General features: G+C 47.4%; 1 protein-coding gene across 5 annotated transcripts in view; it reads left to right on the top strand.

The window, feature by feature from the left end:
* The window catches only part of TTC7A (tetratricopeptide repeat domain 7A), a 464279-nt gene that overhangs the window by 300524 nt on the left and 137040 nt on the right, over positions 1–26715 (top strand). For all 5 annotated transcript variants that reach the window (XM_068233041.1, XM_068233042.1, XM_068233045.1 and 2 more), the window contains 3 exons: positions 10592–10708; positions 13283–13380; positions 23825–23959. In XM_068233041.1, the coding sequence (XP_068089142.1) occupies positions 10592–10708; positions 13283–13380; positions 23825–23959 (350 nt within the window). The remainder of the gene's footprint in view (positions 1–10591; positions 10709–13282; positions 13381–23824; positions 23960–26715) is intronic.

Here is a 26715-nt window from a genome sequence, read left to right on the forward strand (position 1 = left end):
TAGATAAACTCGCACATAATAAAGTGTGATTTTCTCCCCCCCCCCATGGTCCGTATTCCCCATATAGTCTTGAAATCCCCACCCCCAGTGTGAAGCTGGGCCTTCTTTTCTTTCCAAATCATATGTGCAAAGGATGCTGGGCGATTTATGTCATAACTCCACCCCTCATCTCCATGTGACCTAATCCAGGCAGGCAGACAGACATCTGAAATAAGATTTATAGCAGACAGACAGGATAAGACAGGCTGCAGCAGTTCTCCTGTCTCTCATCTCTCCTACACACTGTGAGAAGAGAAGTAATTTGATCCAGGCAGGCAGACAGCAGGGGAGGGAGGGGCAAAGAGCAGGGAAGGGAGGGGCAGGGGAGGGAACCAGGCTGAAGAGGTGGGCACAATGCTTTCAGCTTCAGGAGGAATAAGGAAGTGCTACTTCAGGAATCAGGAATTCTTTATTTCGCCAAGCATGACAGGGTCATGTCCGGAATTGGGTTTGGCACAGTACATATAGCTCAGAGAGACAGCGATAGGTAGCATAGAACAGCAGAACAGAAGTTGCATTAGGAACTCCAGTGAAAATAATGTAGTAAAAAAGTGCTTCATTTTTTTACCATGATTATGTATAAATGATTTAGTCAGTGTTTGCTCATTGTAAAATCTTTCCTCTCCCCGATTTACATTCTGATATGTATTACATGGTGACATTTTTACTGTGGGCAGGTTATGTAGCTGCTCCTAGCTGTTTTGGCTGTTAGAGACAGCTGTAAACAGCTATTTCCTGTCTGTGAACATTGTTACATTGTGGCAGTTTGCCCAGAGTACCGTGGTACCCAGAGCTTCATGTGGGAGGGGTTTCAGCACAAAATCAGTCATACAGCGCCCCCTGATGGTCTGTTTGTGAAAATCATTATATTTCTCATGTAAAAGGGGGTATCAGCTACTGTTCGGGATAAAGTTCAATTCTAGGTTGGAGTTTCTCTTTAAACACAAGTTGCATTACACTTAAACACAGAGGACAAGCATTTACGTTCACATTATATTCACATTATATTGCACTGACATTTTGCACTGACAAAAGTCAAAGGATGGCCTATCATTAGTTATTGTGTGCAGATGGGAGTATGTGGAGGGAATTGAGGAGGCTGACGGCCGCGGGAAAGAAAGAGTTACTGCGTCTGGAAGTCCTTGTGGAAATGGCCCGAAGCCTCCGTCCCAGTGGGAGCTGACAGAAGTAGCGGTGGCCCGGGTGAGTTGAATCGTTAGCGATCCTCAGCGCCCTCGATCTCGGCCTTCTCTTGTGTAGGATGTCAAGTGGGGGAAGAGGTCTCCCAATGACCCTCTCAGCTGCCCTGATAACTCTCTGAAATGTGAGCCTGTCGCTGACGGTGGCGCCAGTGTACCAGACCAGGATGGAGGAGCAGAGAATCGATTCAATGGTGGCGGAGTAGAAGCTGGTCAAGATCTCTGGGGCCATGCCGAACTTCCTCAGCAGACGAAGGAGGTAGAGTCTCTGCTGGGCTTTCCTTTGGATGGCAGTGATGTTAGGCCTCCAGCTGAGGTCACTGGAGATGGTAGTGCCCAGGAGGCGGGCACAAGGCACTCTGGCCACTTCCGTACCGTTAATGTGAATTGGTGATGGGGTGGGAGCGGATTTCCTGAAGTCAACAATTAGCTCGACAGTTTTTGTAGTGTTCAGCACTAGCTTGTTCTCCTTGCACCATTGGGAGATTCTTTCCACCTGCTGACAGTACTCCTGGATGTTGTCCTTGGTGATGAGGCCGACAATGGTGGTGTCGTTGGCGAACTTGATAACCTTGACCGAGTCCGCGTTGGATCTGCAGTTGTTTGTATAGAGGGAGAACAGCAGTGGAGACAAGACACAGCCTTGAGGGGCACCTTGCAGGTATAAATGTGAGTCTGTTCTATCCAATATGATGTACCAGATGTAAACTTTATATGTTCATCTAACTTAGAGTGACCAGATTTTTGTGGGTCCAACCTGGGACAGGGAGGGGGGCGCGGCGAAAAGTGGGGAGGACTGAGGAGCGCGCAGCGACAAAGACTAGGGGGGGGGGTGTGGCGAAAAATGGGCGTGGCCATGATATTGTATGGGCGGAGCTAACGTAATGATGTAACAGCGAGGCATAAGAAAGCAGTGTTTATGTCATGATGTGGACAAACGAGACTTTGCATCATGGGTGTGCAGAAACTGTGTGATGCTAATAGTATACCGTAACCACAAAGCAGCAAACATAGCCATCTATGACCATTAAATAATAAATGCAGTAACAGTTACCCCGGACACCAGAAAATAAACGCAATGCGGGCAAACATGTCAGTACAAAATAACCGCAATGCGGGCAACATGTCAGTATAAAATAAACGCAATGTGGGCAAACATTTCACCAGAAAATTAACGCAATGCGGGCAAACATTTCATCAGAAACGAAACGCAATGCGGGCAAACATTTCATCAGAAAAGAAACGCAATGCAGGCAAACATTTCACCAGAAAAGAAACGCAATGCGGGCAAACATTTCACCAGAAAAGAAACGCAATGCGGGCAAACATTTCCCCAGAAAAGAAACGCAATGCGGGCAAACATTTCACCAGAAAAGAAACGCAATGCGGGCAAACATTTCACCAGAAAAGAAACGCAATGCGGGCAAACATTTCACCAGAAAAGAAACGCAATGCGGGCAAACATTTCACCAGAAAAGAAACGCAATGCGGGCAAACATGTCAGTACAAAATAAATCGGGAGCAGCCTGCATTTGGAAGCGCTGCCATCTCCTCCTGTAATACATGCACTGCCTCTTTTCTATGTCACTTTCAGTGACATTTAGTAAAAAATAAGTTTTTGACTTGTCCATTTCCTCATGAGAGATTCTCGGGGCTTGCTATACTTCCGAAAGCACTTAATGACAGGCGCCCCAGAGCATTAGGTAGCCAGAGATATCCTCAATAATAATTAGATAGAGGTACCCCCAGGATTTTGTCAGTGGAATGCTGAGAGCATGGTAAGTAACCTCTCATTTACACTCTTATCAGGACTCTGCATAGGGTAGCAGGGAGAGAGGCGCTCAGGGAGGGAAGTGAGCCGCCTTTCCATTATCAGGCGCCTGTAGGCACGTGCCTACCATGCCTTATGGTAAATCCGGCCCTGGTATGTGCTAGATTGTAAGCGTGCCCTAGCCATCATTGCACTGGAATCCCACATCATTATGCTAGGCCCCCGTTGACAGGGCCGGTTCTAGACTTTTCGCCGCTTGAGGCAAACTTGTGAAGATGCCGCCCCCCATGTAGTATAATTGCCTCCAGTATAGGTAGCCTGGTCTGCGCTCCTCCTCCAGCTATTATTGGTGTACAAGTATCAGGCAGCGGGCAGGCAAGCAGTGACTCACCTCCCTGATGTTACAGCGTTGCGTTCCACCGCCTGTCACTTCCTGCAATGCCATCCACTGCACAGTACAGTGGGCGGCATTGCAGGAAGTGACAAGCGGGGGAAGGCGGAAGGAGCGGAGTCATCGCTTCCCCGCCCACTGCCTGATTGTACACTGCGCTAATAGCTAGAGGGGGAGCGCAGACTGGGGTGTCCCCGCTGCTTCCCTTCCTGCCTGCTGCCCCCTCCAGCATGGGACCCCCCCCCACCCATGGCCGGGCAGGTGCCGCCCCTCCACTTCTGCCGCCTGAGAACCCGTCTCACTCTGCCTCATGGGCGGCCCGGCGCTGCCCGTTGACTTTGCGTAAGTGCAATAGAACTTTCAGATCTCCAAAACAGCTGATCAACGGCTGTTTGCAAGGACAAGCGGAGTTGCCGTTTCATTTTGCCCTGCCCTGCCTGGGGAGCTCTACAATCACACCAGCATGGTCCTCCCGCTGCTGCACACCCGGAGCAGCCTGCTCAGACCCGGCAGGAGGGGGCAGCAGAGTGCACAACCCCGCCTCTCCTGGGTATCCTCTCCCTCCACTGGCGTCTGTACTGACGACTGGTACTTTAGTACCGCAGGAAGTTACTTAAAAAGTCTCCATATCGTGCAATGGTCTGGCTTCCTCCATAAAAGACTTTCCGTCTTTTCTGTTTCTTCCCAAATCCCCCCAAAATCCATACCGGAAAGTTAACTGACTTCCCTTCACCCAAAGCTCTCCCTTAGATTGTGAGCCTCACTGAGCGAGAATGATGTAAATTGCTCAGTGCAGTCGGTAAATTGCTGCGGAAAATGTGTCTGTGCTAAATAAATGGATAATAATAATAATTTTCGCCTTTTAAATCTGCCCCTTTGCGTATTATTTCCAAGCCATTTTTATGTGATAAAAGCATAACCAGGAGCACATTATCACAGCCGCCGCAGTACGGTAAATGCACGGGCGGCGAACTGCAGTCAGCGCTGCGCTGTGATGTCACAGACCTGTTTAACCTTTCGCAGTCTGTCTTCTGAAGTCTCTGTGCCATGAATACAGCTTGAGGGGCTCATTCAGTGTCCAGATTTCCATCAAGTATAAGGTGTATAAGGTCAACAAGGCCTTATACAATTCAATTTTTCTCCTAGGTGATATTTTTACATCTTACCAATAAAATACTTTTTAAACCACCAACAATTGAGAAAATACTCTTCCACCTACTTTTTGGTACTTTTTCAATTGCGGAGCGCTGTTTTTTTAAACAGAAGATGAAAAATGATCGCCTGATGGTGCCCATACATGGTACAATTTTTTCATTTTTTTCAATAGGATAAATTTGTTTGATTTTATTGAAAAGAATTGCATAGTTGTTTTCGAGATACCATACACGAACGTTCGATTAGGCTTAAAATCCGGGGTAAATGATCGAATATGCTGAAAAACGAAATTGAGAAAAAAGATTGAGAGAAAATATAAAGTATTCGATCTAATGGTTTATTCGATCGGAAGTGACGTTTTTTTCAACCGGAATCTCTTTTTTTTTTTCAGCTTGAGCTGTATTTTACCTCAGATAGTTACCATAGACGGCAGTTGTAGCTCAATGCGTCTATTGAGGTGTATTTTTCCTCTGAGCGATTCAATTTATTTATTGTGAAGTTAATATTACCTCACAGCAACTATATAGGTGTGTTTTACCTCACAGTGTTGTTGTTTTGTGCTGAGGGCATTTTTACCACAGAACGATTACAAATGGCTCTAGTAACTAACAGGAAGAAGGCCAAAATTGCATTGTACCTGTGGACTCTCCTTGATGAGGACAAACTTACTTTACTTTAGTAAAAAAAAAATATAATTATAATAAAATGATAATAATCATACATTGCCCTCCTCACGATCTGCACTCCCAGACAGAAGAAGCCGATCTGATTTATTGGGGCGAGTAGGTATAGAGGGTCCCAGGCTGGATTGGTGGGCTGGAGAAGCATCCAAAGGCTTCTCATTAAAAAGGTATCTTACTTTTATACTTCTTTTACCACTTAAAGAGACTCTGTAACATCAAAAACGTCCCCTGGGGGGTACTCACCTCGGGTGGGGGAAGCCTCCGGATCCTAATGAGGCTTCCCACGCCGTCCTCTGTCCCACGGGGGTCTCGCTGCAGCCCTCCGAACAGCCGGCGACAGACCAGACTGTGACTTCAATATTTACCTTCCTGGCTCCAGCGGGGGGCGCTGTGGCTGCTCTCGGCTCCGAAGTAGACGGAAATACCCGATCTCAGTCGGGTCCGCTCTACTGCGCAGGCGCCGGAAACTTGCGCCTGCGCAGTAGAGCAGACCCGACGGCGATCGAGTATTTCCGCCTACTTCGGAGCCGACAGCCGTCAGAGCGCCTGCGCAGGAGCCGGGAAGGTAAATATTGACGTCATCTTGTTCGGATGGCTGCAGCGAGACCCCTGAGGGACGCAGGACGGCGTGGGAAGCCTCATTAGGATCCGGAGGCTTCCCCCACCCGAGGTGAGTACCCCCCAGGGGACGTTTTGACGTTACAGATTCTCTTTAACCTCCCTAGCGGTATGGACAGAAATGTCCATTCAAAAAAACATGCTGTGAACAGTATAAACATGCATACACATCAATACTCTCCTGCACTGTATACTAGACCCTTGCTTGACACATTTTGGCAAGTTACAGGAAAAAAAAAAGTTTTCAAAATAAATTTTATCACTGTTTGCACAGAAATCCTGGGGAAATTGAACGCTGGGTAGGTTAAAGGAGTTATCAGGCAAAAAATAATAAAACAAGCGCTACTTACCCGGGCTTCCTCCAGCCCCAAGTTGATCTACGCCTGCGCAGTACGCTCCGGTCCACGTGGCAGTGATTGACAGCGCCTGGAGGTCGGCTTGACGTCATCGCCGGGAACCGGGACGGAGCTGCGGCGAGGGACGTGCTGGGAGCTTGGGGCTGGAGGAAACCCCTGGTAACTAGCACTTGTTTTATTATTTGTTTTATTATTTTTTTGCCTGATAACACCTTTAAAGGATTGCTTGAAAGGGAACCTAAAGTGAGAGGCTGCCATGGTTATTTCCTGTTAAACAATACCAGTTGCCTGGCTGTCTTGCTGATCTCTCTGGCTGCAGTAGTGGCTGAATCACACACCTGAAACAAGCATGCTGCTAATACAGTCAGACTTCAGTCAGAACACCTGATCTGCATGCTTTTTGAGGGGCTGTGGCTAAATGTATTAGAGGCAGAGGATCAGCAGGACAGCCAGGCAATGTGCATTGTTTAAAAGGAAATAAATATGTCAGCCTCCATTTCCCTCTAACCTCAGGTTCCCTTTAACCGTAAAATGATGCAGTAATTACTATTTACAAGAGTTATACAATGTTGGGGCTGTTAAGATTGCGAGTTCCTCTGAGCAGAGATGGATTAAAGTGAAATGTGGGGCCCTGGGCAAGATAGCAGTTCTTGCACACCGCCAGTGGCGTAGCTAAGGAGCTGTGGGCCCCGATGCAAGTTTTACATGGGGCCCCCCAAGCACTCTATACAAACAATTGATACGGTGCACCAAAACCTGCCAATGGCAACTACAGTGTCAGAGGTGCAAGATGGGGGAGGGGAACAGCTTGTTAATGATTACCACTATTTAAAGTATCTATAGAAGTGACTATTATGAACTATTATAATCGTACTCAATGCCAAGCAGCTGCAGCTAAAGCTAACAAAATTTTGGGATGCATTAAAAGGGAAATAAAAACTCGAGATGCTAGCATAATATTGCCCCTGTTTAACTCTCTAGTAAGGCCACATTTGGAATATGGAATTCAGTTCTGGGCACCACATTACAAAAAAGATATTGCAGTTTTAGAGCAGGTGCAGAGACGAGCAACAAAATTGATACGTGGGATGGAAGGTCTCACTTACCAAGAAAGGGTAGATAAACTGGGTTTATTTAGTCTAGAGAAAAGACGCCTTAGAGGGGATCTAATTAACATGTATAAATACATCAGAGGGCAATATAACAGCTTGGCGGATGAGCTTTTTGTCCCTAGGCCTCCTCAAAGGACTAGAGGGCATGAGCTGCGCATGGAGGAAAAACGTTTTAGCCATTTATTTAGGAAAGGGTTCTTTACAGTAAGAGTGATTAAGATGTGGAATGCATTGCCACAGGAAGTCGTTATGGCAAATTCTATACCTGCATTTAAAGGGGGCTTAATATATCACAGGAATATTGGAATCTTGTAATGTATAAGACATTCATAATGATGGGATCATATCTTGATTATTGGTTATTTTGAATTAAAGTCTTGGATCTATATAGTGATGGTGTAACATAAGTGAACCATGGAGATAGAACAGGGATGCGTCCTCTGGAGTCTCAGTAGGGAGGTTAGTTGATGCCCCCATTCTCCAGAGGTTCTGTTCCTTGGGAAATCTCTATAAACAAGATCCTAAAATTTACACCATTACAGGATCACAGGATCACTTCACACTAAGGTAGCATACATTTAAGATATGATTAATATTTTTATATATATAATATTGGGTATAATAAAAGACCAAAGGAAATTGTCTGATATAGTTTAATTATAATTTTTTGAAACTCAACATTTATGATGTACTGTATCTATTTCAAGCTATGTCATTTACTAGGTATTTCTGTTCAAATTTCAACAACATAACTTTTGTACAGGTTATTTTATATTATTTGTTTAAACAAAGAATGTCATTATGTATAAAGTGTATCTCTGTTTTTTATACATGATATGTCAATGGCATATTTGTTAAAAATGTGAAATTCCAATAAAAAATATTGAAAACTAAAGGGGGCTTAGATGCTTTCCTTACGTTGAAAGACATCCATGGCTACAATTACTAGGTAATGCCTAATGATGTTGATCCAGGGATATTATCAGATTGCCATCTGGAGTCGGGAAGGAATTTTTCCCTTTAGGGGCTAATTGGACCTTGCCTTGTAAGGGTTTTTTCGCCTTCCTCTGGATCAGCAGGGATATGTGAGGGAGAAGGCTGGTGTTGTGTCTTCCTCTGGATCAGCAGGGATATGTGAGGGAGAAGGCTGGTGTTGTGCCTTCCTCTGGATCAGCAGGGATATGTGAGGGAGCAGGCTGGAGTTGTGCCTTCCTCTGGATCAGCAGGGATATGTGAGGGTGCAGGCTGGTGTTGTACCTTCCTCTGGATCAGCAGGGATATGTGAGGGAGGAGGCTGGTGTTGTGCCTTCCTCTGGATCAGCAGGGATATGTGAGGGAGCAGGCTGGTGTTGTGCCTTCCTCTGGATCAGCAGGGACATGTGAGGGTGCAGGCTGGTGTTGTACCTTCCTCTGGATCAGCAGGGATATGTGAGGGTGCAGGCTGGTGTTGTACCTTCCTCTGGATCAGCAGGGATATGTGAGGGTGCAGGCTGGTGTTGTACCTCCCTCTGGATCAGCAGGGATATGTGACGGTGCAGGCTAGTGTTGTGCCTTCCTCTGGATCAGCAGGGATATGTGAGGTGCAGGCTGGTGTTATGCCTTCCTCTGGATCAGCAGGGATATGTGAGGGGGCAGGCTGGTGTTGTACCTTCCTCTGGATCAGCAGGGATATGTGAGGGTGCAGGCTGGTGTTGTGCCTTCCTCTGGATCAGCAGGGACATGTGAGGGTGCAGGCTGGTGTTGTACCTTCCTCTGGATCAGCAGGGATATGTGAGGGAGCAGGCTGGTGTTGTGCCTTCCTCTGGATCAGCAGGGATATGTGAGGGGGCAGGCTGGTGTTGTACCTTCCTCTGGATCAGCAGGGACATGTGAGGGTGCAGGCTGGTGTTGTACCTTCCTCTGGATCAGCAGGGATATGTGAGGGGGCAGGCTGGTGTTGTACCTTCCTCTGGATCAGCAGGGATATGTGAGGGTGCAGGCTGGTGTTGTGCCTTCCTCTGGATCAGCAGGGATATGTGAGGGAGCAGGCTGGTGTTGTGCCTTCCTCTGGATCAGCAGGGATATGTGAGGGAGCAGGCTGGTGTTGTGCCTTCCTCTGGATCAGCAGGGATATGTGAGGGAGCAGGCTGGTGTTGTGCCTTCCTCTGGATCAGCAGGGATATGTGAGGGAGCAGGCTGGTGTTGTGCCTTCCTCTGGATCAGCAGGGATATGTGAGGGAGCAGGCTGATGTTGTGCCTTCCTCTGGATCAGCAGGGATATGTGAGGGAGCAGGCTGGTGTTGTACCTTCCTCTGGATCAGCAGGGATATGTGAGGGAGCAGGCTGGTGTTGTGCCTTCCTCTGGATCAGCAGGGATAGGTGAGGGTGCAGGCAGGTGTTCTGTCTTCCTCTGGATCAGCAGGGACATGTGAGGGAGCAGGCTGGAGTTGTACTTTGTTCTCTGGTTGAACTCGATGGACGTATGTCTTTTTTCAACCAAAATAAATATATGAACACAGGACCAATAGAGAGCTAATACTGTAGTTGAGGGAGGACCCCGATGCGGTCGCAACCTCTGCAACTCCTATTGCTACGCCCCTGCACACCGCTGATGGTCACCTGGCTTTTTTTAGTTAAATTTGGTGGGGACTAGCATCCACCAGGCCCCTAGATTCTCTTTAGGCCCCAGGCAACTGCCTAGGATTGGCTTGCGGATGATCCGACTCTGCCTCTTATGCTGAATACAAACGTTGAGATTTCCCGTTCGATTCCCGGGATCAAACGGATCGTTTCTGCCGTCGATTTGACATACTTAACATGCAAATCGACGGCAGAAACAATCGAAATCCAAATCGAGCATGTTGGAAATAATCGATTCGATCCGTTCGATCCCGGGAATCGAACGGGAAATCTCAACGTGTGTATTCAGCATTAGCAACAAGGATGTGAGCGATTTCAGTAAAACACTGCAGAAGAGGTGCCAATGCTGTATGAATACATAATAGCTACATAAAGTTATATTTGAGCTCAGTATAGCTTCTTTCCTCTCAGCGCCATGCAGCATGTGCAATCTGTTGTCGTTTCTGTCTAATCCAGTTAGAGAAAACGGACATCTTTACATGCAAATACTTCAGCGTTAGTCACGGTAACCAGGACACACTCAACAAACACCCGGCAGATACAGGCTCAGCATCATGAATATCCAGCAATCGTTCTTGTCACCATACACTCTACATCTCCCATGAGCCATTCACGTCCACTCACAGCTCTGTTTATCTTTCCATGCAGCCTTTTGTTCACCAAAACGAAATTGGAGTTTCTACACAAAGGACCGGAGGAGGCTCTGCTGACCTGCCGCCATATGCTGTACCTGTGGCAGAGGCTGTTTAACTATTCACAACTCAGGTAATCCCCTTGTGCTGCTGACAATGGCCGTGTGACAGGCTGACAACAGCCTCATTGTGACAGGTGTTCTGAAGTGAGACGCCACAAAGAGAACCCGTCACAAACACCCATCTGTAATAGGCTGAATTTCCACTCTCAAATTGCCACAATAGTGAAGTTCCCTCCCACCCTCCTGCCTCCCCGAGAACTGATATTTGCTTCAGCTGCTTAAAGAGGAACTGTGAAGACTTTTACATTACGTAGTCTGATTTCAACACCAGAAATTCTTCCTATATCTAGATATTGCTATATATTGGTATGTAGCCCCACCCTCTCACTTAGGCTTTGCCTAGGCTGTTTATTATCAGGACACACACACACACACACACACACACACACACACACACACACACACACACACACACACACACACACACTTCAACTCCAGAGCACTAGCTATATTTTCTACTGGCTTTAGAACTCTCAGTAACAAACATTCTGCATAGATCACCTGCCCAGTACTAAAGATGTCAACACCAGTGATAAATTTCAGAATTTAAATCGGAGTGAGGAAAGATTTTACACTGGGCAAACACTGACTAAATCATTTATAAATGAATATTGTTAAAAAAAACGAAAAACATTTAGGCTTCTTGCACACAGGGACGTTACAGGCGCACGTTAGTGCAGCCTGTAATGCTCCCCCAACGCACAGCAATGTAACACAAGTGGGCTGTTCACACTGCCCACGTTGCGTTACATTGTAACGCAGCAAAGTGCTGCATGCTGTACTTTATAAGCGGCTAAGCCGCGTTAGACTGTTTGCACATGCTCAGTCATGTTGGGGAGGAGGGGAGAGCGGCCGGGCACATGGCTAATTAATATTCACTGCACTCAGTGACGTGCAGTGTTTCTTTCCTGGAGCGGCCGCTCTGTGCGGCGATTGGCCGGGCGGGACCACGTGATGCCGCATGCGTCCAAGAGTACGCATCACGGCATCACTGACGCCAGAGTGAGCTGCACAACGCGGCTCAGTCTGATGTCCACACCAGAGAGCACCAGGCGTTGCGTTAGGGGCACGTTATGTGCCCTATAACGTCCCCTAAACGCAACGTCCTGGTGTGTCACTAGCTTTAATGAATATGTTATTTTGACTTTGGTTCCTCTTTAAAGTAAACCTGTGTCTAAATCCTGTGAAAGAAAGCAAACCTGAGAGGACATTGTACAGGCTGACATCTTATGACAGCTCCATGTCTGACTTCAGTGTCATTGTTATTTGCTTTAAATTGTGTTTTTAGTGAGAATCCCATCGTAAAATGTTCACGCCCCTTCCTGTGTCATAAATTGTGCACACCCCATCCTGTGTCATAAATTGGGCCCGGCCCCTTCCTGTGTCATAAATTGGGCAGGCCCCTTCCTGTGTCATAAATTGTAAGTGCCCCCTTCCTATGTCATAAATTGTGTCTGCCCCTTCCTGTGTCATAAATTGTGCTCGCCCCTTCCTATGTCATAAATTGTGCACGCCCCTTCCTATGTCATAAATTGGACCAGGTGTCGTGTCAGCTATTGCAGCCTCTCATATTTTGCAGCCCCGCATGCGCAGTAGGAGCCTGCGTCCCATTCAATTGTGCAGCCACGGTAAAACGTCATAAATATCAGCGCTTCCGGACCAGGTACACCCCCGAAATTTTCAGGGGAGGAAGGGGACCCCCAGATCTAGCACTGTGCCGAATTGCAGCCCCCGAGCCCCGCTGGTTCCCGACACTGATTGCAGCAAACCTATCTCGGGAACTAGCGGGGCTAGGGGCCTGCAATTCGTCACAGAGCTAGATCTGGGGGTCCCCTCCCTCCCCTGAGAATTTCGTGAGTGTAGGTGGTGCGGAAGCGGAGATATTTCAGCTAAATAATGTCTAACTTCCCACTGAGCATGCGCCATACTCAGTGAGGAAGGCTGCTTCCGGGCTGCAATATCTGACATTACACCGGCCCTTCCTGTGTCATAAATTGGGCCCGCCCCTTCCTGTGTCATAAATTGGGCCCGCCCCTTCCTGTGTCATAAATTGTGCACGCCACTTCCTGTGTCATAAATTGTAAGTGCCCCTTCCTGTGTCATAAATTGGGCCCGGCCCTTCCTGTGTCATAAATTGGGCCGTCATTTTATTGTGGTAGTAGAATATCGGTAAATTTACCGATATTCTACAACCTGATTGATATAGTGAAATATCGGCAATATTTGTCAATTTTTCACTATGATAAACACCCCCCCCCCCCTTCCCGCAACTAATAACCCGCCCCATCCCCAACAACTAATAACCCCCCGCTACCAAAATAGGTGCCTGCTAATTAGTGGGCACTGGGGCTGCTTATGGCTCCCAATAGCGGAACGAGAAGCACTTGCTATTGGTAGCTGCAGTTTCCCTAGTGGGGGGCCCTTGCACCTGCTATTTAGCGTGCGTCCATTTTTTGGCGCGCTATCATTAACTGGCCACAGACTAGCTGCTCCTCATGAGAGAGCAAAAACATGCATTAGAATGTTTATTGACATTGTTGTGAATTTGCGATTGACCTGCATTGATGATGTAATCTCTGCTGCAGTGACAGTGAGAAGGAGAGCAGCCTGGCGGACGTACCCCTGACAAGAAAGCACAGCGGGATGCTTCTCACTCTGCCGGATTCTCACGACCCCGAAAACGGTGAGAAAAAAGTGTATATTGATCGTGAAAAATAAATAACAAACTCTGATTTCACTTTAGGTGAGACGGAATTACTGTACGGACCCGGCAGATTTATTTTATTTTATGCAAGTCCATTTTATGGGCCATTTAAAAACAAAAACCACCCAGATGGGCTTGTGCTGGCCTGTAATGGTGAGGACAGATGTTCCCTAGGTGGAGAAGGGGCGCTTTATTTTTGTCACAGTGGTAGCCAAACAGTCCCGCCTCTCCGCCACAATTAAGACGGCAACATCTGCACTATTTCCTGTGAGTCTTAAGGTGGCCACACATCAGGTGACTTGGAGGCCGGTCGACCATCCGATTCAGTTATTAAAGGGATTCTTTAAAGTGAACCAGCAGCAGTGAAGGACCTGAAAAATTAGCGGCATGTGAGTAATTTTCAAAACGTACGCGGCGACTAGCCTAGTCAGAGCAGACACTCTCCATTCTGTAATACCTTTACTGATTCTTTCGGAATCCCCTTTATCCTGGCCATTCCGAAAAAGTCATATAGGACCCATACATGTGTTCAACTTATCGGAACTGATCAAACGGATCCGTTCTGAACAGACTAATGTAAACGGAGCGTTTGCATAGGAACCATTTGCATCTGTGCTGATCCGTTTTGTTTAGTTCTACTTAATTAAATATGTTTATGTGCAGTGTGAGCCTAAGACTTATAAGGCAGTGCTGAACTAGTCAGTACTACTCCAAATGGTTACAGCATTGCATTCTGGGAAATGTGGGAACATGGGGCAGTCTGCACAACTTTGATTGACAGGCCACTCAGTTACTATTGCTGTGAACAGAAGCTACAGGAAGGGCAGTCATCAGAGGACAGTGAACACTCGCCAAAGACTTCTCTGCCATGCCAGTCCTGAAGATGAGAGAGGAGGACTGAGGGCCGGAGAGGGCCTTCCTAAGTGAGGTAAATATTATGTATTCTCCCTACAGGAAGTTTCTTAATTCTCCTTGGAGATGGGTTATAATATTAAATTCTTGCTGTTCGGGTAAAAACGCAACAGTGCAAACACGTACGGGAACTATGAGCGCAGGGTGAAGCTGAAAAAGGGCTCACCCTGCTCCTGCAAAAGTCCTGGTGGCGTTTCTTACTATTCCCCCTCCAGGCCGGACTGTGGGGTAAGACGGAATTCGCTGGCGGCCAAGTTACGCTGTGTTTATTGTAATTACTGACTGAGAGTCACTATAGTTGTAATTCCCATTACGGCCTATGGCGGCGCCTGGTGCGCCCAAATCTCCAGTGCTGTGCCTGACTGGGTGCAAACACAATTACACTAATCTTTTAGCATTCTATGCTTTGCTATGGTCGGGGTAAACATTTCCTCCAAGTTTTAAAGGTCCAGCCAAGTGCCGATTGGATGATTTATATTCTCTGGCGCTCCTCGGATTCATTAAGCGACGCATTAGCGGTTGTAGATTGCGGTTCTTCTCGCTGCTCTGCTTGAGGTCACGTTTCTCCATCCCGCCGCTCTGACAGCCGCTGGAAGACGTCCACACCAGGGAAGGTCACCGACTGGCTTTCATGGAAAGTATTTAAATTTTGAATAACACCTGCGGTGGATAACGTTACTGAATACACCCCGCATGAATAATTAAACAATAAAAGCAGTTTAATAATGTGGCAGGCCAAAGGTTATTATTTGGGAGCTGATGCAGAGTAACTGAAGACCACACTCCATTATTTATATTTATATCATTCACACATTAAGGCCGGGGGGGCTGGGAAGGAGCCTTTCTTTCTACGCTTTTACAGAGGCAAACGATTCCATGAAAAGGGCGTTTGTCTTGGTGTAATTCAATCAAATAAAGCCGTATTTAAGGCTGGTGGCCCAGTGCTTTGGGCTATTGCCTGATGGGTTTTGGAGTCTGGGTTTGAGGTCCTGCAGGGACAACAGATGTGTGCGTGAAATAGAGGTGAAAAGTACTTACAGTGATAATGAGTGATAATGAGGACAGTAAAACACTGGTAAATGTTACCAAAATTTTACTACAACTAAACTTAACCTTACTCTCACAGAGAACCCTCCCCCCTCTCTTGACACCTAATCTTAAAACCCCCGTTCCGGACACCTGACCCTAAAACCCCCCTTTCTGACACCTGACCCTAAAACCCCCCTTTCTGTTGCCTAACCCTAAATCCCCTTTTCCTGACGCCGAACACTAAAACCCCCCTTCCTGATGCCTAACCCTAAATCCCCCTTCCTGACATCTAAATCTAAAACCCCCCTTCCTGATCCCTAATGCTAAAATTCCCCTTCCTAACGCCTAACCCTAAACCCTCCTTCCTGACGCCTAACCCTAAACCCTCCTTCCTGACGCCTAACCCTAAAACCCCCCTTCCTGACATCTAACCCTAAACCCCCTTCCTGATGCCTAAACCTAAAACCCTCCTTCCTGACATCTAACCCTAAACCCCCTTCCTGATGCCTAAACCTAAAACCCTCCTTCCTGACTCCTTAACCTAAACCCCCCCTTCCTGATGTCTTACCCTAACCCCCCCCCCCCCCCCCCCGCCCTTTCCTGACGCTTAACCCAAAAACTACCCGATCCTAACCCTAAAACCCCCCTTCCTGACGCCTAACCCTAAAAACCTCCTTCTGATGCCTAAACTCAAAACTCCTAACTGAACACCTGTTTCCTCTGTAACACAGTCCAGCCTGCAACCCTGTATTGTTCAGAGACATATCTATGCGATGTTAGTCCTATGGGAGTAAAGAATCATCTCATGAATAGTTATTTGCTGAATGTTGACCCGGGAATCTCTGCGGATAGTTTTGGGAGGGGTTAATGGCTCTTTATTGCAGCGTAAAAACTCAAAAAAGGAAGATAACAGAGTACAAAAATAAACTCTGCTGCTTGGCTGGACAGAGTCATAATGACCCGAATGTTATAAATGGCTGTTTCGCTGATGAATGGGCCATCATCTCATGAGCGATCACTGATAATGGTGCTTTATTGCATGAGCCAGTATGATGTCAGCTTAGCAAATGTCCCCCCAGCCTACGCGCCCTTTATAATATTATCCCGGCCAATTGTCATCGTATTCAGGAATAACCTTGACACGAATATTTCAAAACTCCATTTCATATTTCTAATTTAAAGTTTCCTCTAATTAAAACGCATGTTCTATGGAGGGGAAGACTTTCAAAGAATGACTTACACAAGGAGAAACTCATTTACCATCAGCAGAATGGGATTTCTTTATACTGGGTGTTTTCTGTTAAGAAGGGCTAATTGTGGAAGGTCCAATCTACTGTGTAATGACAGGCCTGTGTTTTTATTCTTCAACAAGGCTCCTTTTTACTGCAAACCTGAGCTGAAAATAAACAGATGAGAGAAAGAGTTGTATCTGTCCTCCTACTCCTAAAAATTACATTTTTGGGGGTAGAATCTCACAGTTTTATTTTCTGTTTGAAAGCTAAAAAAAGAAAGTTTAATGTTTTGGAATTTTTTTTGCTTCAGCTGAATGACACAGTCTTTTAGTGTCTTAGAGCTATAATCTATGGACTTTTGGCCTTTTTTATCTATTCCCTGCACTCAGAAGCTGTTCTCTTCCAGGAAAGAGTTTTATGGCTTTTAATTAGTTGCCAGTTAGAGTTATGCTAATGTCTAAAGAGACAATAATGTTTGTGGTTCACCGACACCAGTTTTTATCTGTGCTGTGCACACTATTTACAGAAAGCAGGTAACAAAACTTAAACCAAACCTCTTAGGGCCCTTTTCCATTGCAAAGTGATGCGATTGCGTCTACCTCGCCACATCGCATCATTTCTGCTGCTGCCCACGTCACTTCCGCACCTCTCAATGTGGAAGTGACTGTGACCAGATGGGATGCGGTTGTGTGAGAATCTGCAGCATGCTTGGATCGCTCTGCTCCGCACGCAATGCACACAGTGGAAATTGTTCCATTGCCATGCCTTGGGTAGGGTTCAGGACACCCACGGTGCGATGTGGCTATATAGCCGCATCTCACCGCATCTAATGGAAACGGCCCTTACAGCAGCTTCAATAGAGTTATCTCGTTTGAGATCCGTGTACTGGTTTTCACCTCAGTAAGCAGAACTTGTGCTGTGAATTCTTGGAATGCTTTGATGTCTCTCTGCTAGCAGAAAATATGCAAACTGAATGCAGAAGTCCTGTGTTATTGTCTCACACTGCCCCCTAGTGACAGGTGGCCTTATATACACATTACAGCAGTACTAATTAGAAGCAGGGAAATGTAACAAATAAGAAATAAAAAACATATGCTAAAATAAATTGACCTGGAGCACTTGCAAACCTCTAAATAAACAGGCTGCTAAAGGATTAAACAGAAAATGAAAAATGATCACCTACACTTGGTAGAAAGAGTGAATTGAATACGGCTATGGGTGCCGGGGCTATTGCCCAGTGAGATGATATGGAAGCATCAGCCCTGCCAGAGCCACTCTGCTATGCAGTCTTTTCCAAACCTTCCCAGCTCTGTCCAAAACAAACATAAACTTTGAAACAAAATAACGTTTTCTGTAAATAATAAATACGTTTTAATATGCAGGGGGTTTTTTTTCCCCATTCTTGTTGCCCGCTGTTGTTTGAAGACTCTTTTCAGTATTAGTGCAGGAAAACCAAAGCGTGAAAAGGCCAGAAGTTTGCTTTGAATGAAACGGTATCAATGTTTCCGAGGCCAACAGCTGCTAACCCAGCTGCCGGCTCCTATCCCGGCTCAGTAGGTAGGTGAAATAGCTGGCGCTCAGGTCTTCCCACGTGTTTTGTGCTAGAAAGCTCTCAGCACAGAGGTGAGGCAAGCGCTTGTTACTGCGCTATTTCGGCAAAACGGTAATATCGATATTTAGACTTTTGCAGAAAAGCTCAGAGCACTGAAGGCATGAACAAAAGGAAAAACTACCATGGTGTGATCTTGTGGAAAAAAAACTAGATTCTATTTATTTCCTATAGTTATACATCATATACAGGACAGATATCCCTGTCCTATGAACGGGCTCAGAGGGCTGATGTACATGGATGCTTCTCTGTACGCTCAGTGGCGTACCTAGGGCATTTGACACCCGGTGCTGGGTATTATAAGACACCCCCCCCCCCCCCAAAAAAAAAAGTAAAGGGGCAAAAAATGGGTGGCGCTATAACATGCGGCGCGCGGAAAAAATGGGCGTGGCCATGACCGGATGAGGGCGGAGCTAACTGTAATTTGACGTGAACCCGGGTGAGAGTGATATGGAGGCTGCCATATTTATTTCCTTTTAAACAATACTAGTTGCCCTGCTGATCTATTTGGCTGCAGTAGTGAACTGAATCACACCAGAAACAAGCATGCTTGTTCAGGGTCTGTGGTTGAAAGAATTAGAGGCAGAGGACCAGCACGGAAGCCAGGCAACTGGTATTGCTTAAAAGGAGATAAATATGGCAGCCTCAATATTATTCTCACCTCGGGTTCCCTTTAAAAGTGCAATGCAAAGACAGTGGACCCAAGTTTTGGTGACCCTTTCCCCAGAAAATTCACATAATTGTGCAGGTTTTCTGAAGAAAATACACGTAATGTGTGCAGATTTGCCCAGAGAATACGTTCAATCATGTCGGCAGATTTGCCCAGAAAATACATGCAATCATGTCTGCAGATTTGCCCAGAGAATACGTTCAATCATGTCGGCAGATTTGCCCAGAGAATACGTTCAATCATGTCTGCAGATTTGCCCAGAGAATACGTTCAATCATGTCTGCAGATTTGCCCAGAAAATACATGCAATCATGTCGGCAGATTTGCCCAGAAAATACATGCAATCATGTCTGTAGATTTGCCCAGAGAATACGTTCAATCATGTCGGCAGATTTGCCCAGAGAATACGTTCAATCATGTCGGCAGATTTGCCCAGAAAATACATGCAATCATGTCGGCAGATTTGCACAGAAAATACATGCAATCATGTCGGCAGATTTGCCCAGAAAATACATGCAATCATGTCGGCAGATTTGCCCAGAAAATACATGCAATCATGTCGGCAGATTTGCCCAGAAAATTCATGCAATCATGTCGGCAGATTTGCCCAGAAAATACATGCAATCATGTCTGCAGATTTGCCCAGAGAATACGTTCAATCATGTCGGCAGATTTGCCTAGAAAATACATGCAATCATGTCGGCAGATTTGCCCAGAAAATACATGCAATCATGTCGGCAGATTTGCCCAGAAAATACATGCAATCATGTCGGCAGATTTGCCCAGAAAATACATGCAATCATGTCTGCAGATTTGCCCAGAGAATACGTTCAATCATGTCGGCAGATTTGCCCAGAAAATACATGCAATCATGTCGGCCGATTTGCCCAGAAAATACATGCAATCATGTCGGCAGATTTGCCCAGAAAATACATGCAATCATGTCGGCAGATTTGCCCAGAAAATACATGCAATCATGTCGGCAGATTTGCCCAGAAAATACATGCAATCATGTAGCAGATTTGACCAGAAAATACATGCAATCGTGTGGCAGACCTGTCCACAAAACACTTCAATCGTCAATAGTTGCCCCCAGTATAGCTAGTATAGTTGCCCCCTGTATAGCTAGTATATTTGCCCCCTGTATAGCTAGTATATTTGCCCCCTGTATAGCTGCCCCCAGTATAGCTAGTATAGCTGCCCCCAGTATAGCTAGTATATCTGCCCCCAGTATAGCTGCCCCCAGTATAGCTAGTATAGCTGCCCCCAGTATAGCTAGTATAGCTGCCCCCAGTATAGCTAGTATAGTTGCCCCCAGTATAGCTGCCCCCAGTATAGCTCCCCCCAGTATAGCTAGTATAGCTGCCCCCAGTATAGCTGCCCCCAGTATAGCTAGTATAGCTGCCCCCAGTATAGCTAGTTTAGTTGCCCCCAGTATAGCTGCCCCCCAGTATAGCTGCCCCCCAGTATAGCTAGTTTAGTTGCCCCCAGTATAGCTAGTTTAGTTGCCCCCAGTATAGCTAGTATAGCTGCCCCCAGTATAGCTGCCCCCCAGTATAGCTGCCCCCAGTATAGCTAGTTTAGTTGCCCCCAGTATAGCTAGTTTAGTTGCCCCCAGTATAGCCAGTACAGTTGCCCCCAGAATAGCTAGTATAATTGCCCCCAGAATAGCTAGTATAATTGCCCCCAGAATAGCTAGTATAATTGCCCCCAGTATAGCTAGTTTAGTTGCCCCCAGTGTGAGGAAAGCCTGGAAGGAGGGGTGGCGGGGAGGGGGGCCGGACCCCCCACCTCCCTCACCTGGGTCCCCCTCCTTCTGGCGCTTCCCCCTCCTAATTAGCAGCAGCGAGCAGGAGCGGCGAAGAAGACTCACTCACCTGCTCCTGGCGATAGCGGCGGCGCATAGCGTCATCCTCACGCGACGCTGGTCTCCGACTTCTCTGTTGCTCACTGTGCTTCCGCCAATCAGGAAGCACAGTGAGCGGTGGAGAAGGAGGAGACCAGCGTCACGTGACGATGACGCTATTTGCCATCGCCTGGAACGCAGGATGGAGGTGAGTAAGTCCTCTTGCCCGCTGCTGCCCGCTGCTGCTAATTAGGAGGGGGAAGCGCCAGAAGGAGGGGACCCAGGTGAGGGAGGTGGGGGGTCCGGCCCCCCTCCCCGCCGCTTTCCCCACCACCCCTCCTTTCCGTGCTGCTTCCCCCTCCTGTCCTGCACATTGCACAGGCCTCTGTGGGAGGCCTGATGACACCCCCTGGGGCGCCCGACACCCGGTGCGGGGCGCCCCCTGCCGCCCTATGGTAGGGACGCTACTGTGTACGCTCCCATCCTCCTGACTCCCAGCCTCATAGTCGGGGGGCAGCAAAGAGTGGAGCAACAGAAGTGGGTTAGGCCAGTTTGGCTTAAGGAACTTCAGCCTAAACAAACAAACATACTGTCATTAAGTTACATTAGTTATGTGAATTAAAATAGATAGGTAATATAATCTCTTCTTACCCACTCTGTTTTAAAAGAACAGGCAAATGTTTGATTTCATGAGGGCAGCCATCTTTTTGGTTGAAAGGAGGTGACAGGGAGCATGAGACACAGTACCAACTGTCCTGTGTGCTGATCACCCCTCCCAGTTTCTAGTCAACGTGAATAACAACATAGGAAATCCCATCATGCTTTACACAGCATCAGGGAAAAAAAGCCTGGGCAGTTTTCTTTGATGGGTGGAGCTTAGCTAAAAATGCAGCTAAAATTGATGCTTTGGTAAAAAAACAAAGTTCTGATGCTGTGAAACTGTTAAAGAAACACCAAGCCTTTTCAGTGCTGCTGAGTAGATTTTTAGTCCGGAGGTTCACTTTAAAGAGACACTGAAGCCTCCCTAAATTACTGTTTTTACTGTACAATGCTGTTAAGCCTGAATGCCCCCTCTAAAACGCAGCATCCCCGCGCCTGAAATATCAATGAATCCCCCCCCAAAACCACAGGGCAAAAATCCACAACTTTCCTGGTCGTGACTTTTGCTGCCCGGGGAAGCAGAGCTTTGGGCTGTAGCTCTGCCTCTGCTAGTGTCATCTCATAAGTTTATTTTTCCTTCAGGTTTTCTGTAAAGCGGACTTGAAGTGAGAGGGATATGCAGGCTGCCATATTTATTTATAATTAAACAATGCACATTGCCTGGCTGTCCTGAGTATCTGATTTGTGCGCATTAAAACGTGCAATGCCGCACTGGCTATTGTAGTCAATGACCCGCCGATTAGGTAACGCAGGTCATTTGTGTTAGTTTGCGTTCCGCGTTCTTGTTTTCCCCCCGCGATTTTAAATAGGACAGCTTCCTGCTTTTTCCTGCACGACGCGCACGCTCATAATTTCAATGTATTCCGAAAAAACACAAACTAACGTGGAAAATGGCGTGCGGGAAACTGATTGCAGAGCAAACCACAGGACCGTGGAAACCCGGGAATCTTAGGAAAATCTGTTTTTCCCTGCCTTAGCCGTAGCCCCAGAACAAGCATGCAGCAGATCAGGTGCTCTGAATGAAGTCTGACTAGACTAGCTCCATGCTCGTTTCTGGTGTGGTTCAGACAGTACTGCAGCCAGAGAGATCAGCAGTACTGCCAGGCAACTGGTATTGTTTAACAGGAAATAAATATGACAGCCTCCATATACCTCTCACCAGGGGCATTGCTAGGATCCTAAGAGATTCGGGCACTTTTGGGCGCTCTAGCCGGAAAATTGGTGTGGTCATGCACCGGAATGTGGGTGTGGTCATGGGTGGAGCCAACCTTACATGAACTTAACGAAGTAGGCCTGCAAAATATTGGATGAAACCCCCTCTTTGTTAATACAAAAAACAAACAAACAGGAATAATAAAAAAACAAAACAATGCAGCATAACATATAAATAGGCAGTGCCACTTAACCCTTTCGGGACCGGCCGCCTAACCCCCCTTCAAGACCAGGCATTTTTGCAGAAGGGGGGGGGGGCGTTTGGGGGGTCAGGCAGCCGGATTCTTGCAGGGTCTGGCTGGGCAGTGTCCCCCACGGTGGCCAGGTGTCCCCCCTGTGTGCAGCAGCCTTCACTCACCTTCCAGGCTCCAGCGACGAGCCGCAGCGGATCCCTCCGCTCCGGCCGGCATTTCAGCTACTACTGCCGCTCAGTTCCGGGTCGCGGCTTGATGGCATCATCAAGCCGGGACCCGGTGCTGACATCAGGAGCAGAGATGCCGGTAAGAGAGGTGGGGGGCGCCGATTGCCGCTGGAACGGCAGGGAGGTGAGTGGATCCTCTTCTTTCCCCCCTGCCGCCGCAGCTGTCAAATTGATCACTACGATCCGACGGCGATCGTAGTGATCACGTGATCAGCAGCCATACGCGATGGCTGCTGATCACTAAGGGGAGATGCCAGCTGTCATATGACAGCTTAATCTCCCCTCTCCGCTGCGCACCATTGCGTCGAGACGGTTCATTAGCGCAGACGTTGAATCAACATCCGGTCAGAACGGTAGCACCACCTGCTGGACGTTGATTCAACGTCCGTGGTCCCCAAAAGGTTAAACATACTAGGCAAAGTTACCTGGCTTCTGTGCTGGCTGGTCTGGCTTTCTGCTGGGCGAGCTGGCCTGCCACCAGGTTATCTGGCAGTTCCCCCATAGCATGCCCTGACCTTCTAGTGCCCCCCCCCCCCATAGGCCTCCCATTGAGGCACCACAACTGAAAGGATATAAATTACAAATGTGATTTCTTCTCAAGATGTTCTCACTGATGCAGACGCTGACCTTAACACTTGCGTGACCCTTGTGCACCGAGAGGCTGATTATTTGTGTTCTTTGGTAGTTATTATTGTTGCAGCAGTATATGTATTGTGTTTTATTGTTGCAGCAGTATATGTGTTGTGTTTTATTGTTGCAGCAGTATATGTGTTGTGTTTTATTGTTGCAGCAGTATGTGTGTTGTGTTGACTGGGTTATTTTATGTCTGCAGGATCTCAGCGGGCGTCCTCCATAGCTGCGTCTCGCCTGGAACAGGCCATGTCTGAGATCAGTGTACACAGCAGCGCTCAGAGGCAGGGGCCAATGCAGCAGTGGATAACCCTGGAGCAAATCTGGCTGCAGGCCGGTAGGTGTCCATCCTGTTACCTGATTACTTTTATTCAGTTTCATGAGAGAATCTCCTGTATGTAAAAATCTGAGGTTGTATTTTAGCAAGTTTTCTAACAAGTATTATTATAAGGCTTGGTTCACACAAGACCATACATGTCAGACTATGGCTCGTGGGCCAAAACTGGCTCTCAAAGCTATTAAATCTGGCCTGCATGTGCTTTCCCCACTTTGCATTATGTTTAGCCTGCAAACATCTGCCAGGAAGCACTAAGCCTAGGGCTAAGCGCTAAAACTATGAAGAGAGAGGGCCTGCATGGAGTGAGAAAGACCACTAGACACGAGGGAACTGTATAGGGGAGGGTGGTCACTAGACACCAGGGAACTGTGAAGGGGAGCCACAAGACACAAGGGAACTGTATAGGGGAGGGTAGTCACTAGACACGAGGAAACTATATAGGGGAGGAAGGGGAGCCACTAGACACCAGGGAACTGTATAGGGGAGTGAGGACTACTAGACACTGAAGAACTTGGGGTTTGCTTTAAAATATAATGTGCCCAGCTGTTTATGAAGTGAGACTCAGATCTGAGTCATAAATTGTGCCCGTCCCTTTCTCCCTAAACTGCACTCATTGGCCAACTGTCACTACACTGGTGGCCAATAATATTGTCACTGATATCGCAAGACTAGAAATCTCACAAGCAAGTGGAACTGAACTAACCAATGGTGACTCAAAACCGAACTGCAAATTTCTGGTGGAGAGATTGCGGAGAGGGTTAGGTTAAAGTGGGCATACATCAGGCGACTTGGCAGCCAATCGGAAATCCGATTTGATTATTATTATAATCTAATTGTATGAAAATCGGCGCTGCCAAGAGCATGCCCGATCCACAGTGTAACCAATTTCGGACTGAAATTGGTCGCATGTATCGATGAGACATGATGTACGGTCGACATGCTTGATTGGGTGCGCGACGGTAATGCCATTCGATATTCGGACAATCGCGATGAAACCCCAGACGCCGTCTCTGTAATGTAAAATGTGCCCCATGCAGTGTACTCTACCTGTCGGTGTCCGTTGCTGGCTCTGTGCTCTGTCCACATACACGCTCCCCCCGGTATACTGCACGGGACACATTTTACACTGTTGGAGGGGGGGGGGGAGGGCTGTTGCGCCAGGCAGGGCTGCCATCAGAAATTTTTGGGCCCCATACTGGGAAAACCTACTGGGCCCCCTACTTCCCGCCATATGTAAGGTGAAACCCCTATATTTAAGGTAGCCACCAGCGATCAGCAAAGCACTGACACACATGTCATTTTATAGGAGTACTCTAACTGCAGTGCTTAAAGAGACACTGAAGCGAGAATAATTCTCGCTTCAGAGCTCATAGTTAGCAGGGGCACGTGTGCCCCTGCTAAAACGCCGCTATCCCGCGGCTAAACGGGGGTCCCTTCACCCCCAAACACCCCCCCCCCCCCGCAAAATAAACGACCAAATTGGTCATAGATTTTGCTGCTGCTGGAGGCAGGGCTAACGGCTGCAGCCCTGCCTCACAGCGCGTCTATCAGACGCGCATCGCCGCCTCTCCACCGCCCCTCTCAGTGAAGGAAGACTGAGAGGGGCGGGTGAGAGGCGGAGATACGCGCTGACAGACGCGCGTGGGGCAGGGCTGCGGCGGTTAGCCCTGCCCCAATGCGGAAGCGCTCCCCCGCTGCACGGAGGGGGATTTGGGGGTGAAGGGACCCCCGTTAAGGCGCGGGATAGCGGCGGTTTAGCAGGGACACACATGCCCCTGCTATCTAGGAGGTCTGAAGCGAGATTTATTCTCGCTTCAGACTCTCTTTAAGCAGTGAGTGCAACTTGCGAAAATCGAAAAACGCGCTGCATGCATCATTTTCTCAGTAATTGCAATTTTCTCTCACTGAAATTAGAATGGCAAAGCACAAGCATGGCAAAATCACAACAAAATCGCAATGTAAAATCTGCCGGCTGAGGCGAACACAGCCACATTCACTGATAGTCTGTACATTCTGTGACAGACTAGTAGCTGGGGCCAATGTGAGTGGCATTGTTTGCTGGGCCCCAGACTCACTTGGACCCCATACTGCCGTGCCACCTGTGATGCACTGAAGGCGGCCCTGGCGCCAGGGGTGGTGAGGCAGTGGGTACCGTGTCACAAGGCCGATTCCTGAAATTGATCAGGAATCCGCCTGCAGTATATGAGCAGACAGCAGATCTCTCTCCGATCAGAAAGAAATCTGTCTCTTAGTCGATCTGCACATACATCGTCTGATTACAACTTGTGATTAGTCGCAGATGAGGGGGGATTAGACCGGCTAAACTCTCTAAATACATACAGGGTGCATTTCTCTGTTTTCCTCTGTCCTGTGCAAGAGTTCAGGTCCACTGTAACTGGGATGATTTCTCAGCCCCAGCATAGACTGTAATGTTTTCTTTCTGTAGGCCGTGTCGCAGGCCTCAGATGCTTTTGCCCCATTGGACCCGCTGTCATTGACTGTTCAGTATACAGCGACATATCGCTCTTTAGCCGATAAAGTGTGTGTGATATTAAAACGCACATTTTTTATCAGGCAATATTGCCTGTCACAGGAGGCCTCCGATGAATCCAGAATACCTGCATCAGCTCTGCCTGCAGCATCATTTCACACGCTGACAGAATGTTGATTTTGATTCTGTCCTAGTTAAGCACAAATCTCATTTTATGCAGCACAGTACATGACAACTTATGTGACAATAAAGGTTTGTGCAGTGA

This window comes from Hyperolius riggenbachi, chromosome 4, assembly GCF_040937935.1.
Source record: "Hyperolius riggenbachi isolate aHypRig1 chromosome 4, aHypRig1.pri, whole genome shotgun sequence".
NCBI classification, from domain to species: Eukaryota; Metazoa; Chordata; class Amphibia; order Anura; family Hyperoliidae; genus Hyperolius; species Hyperolius riggenbachi.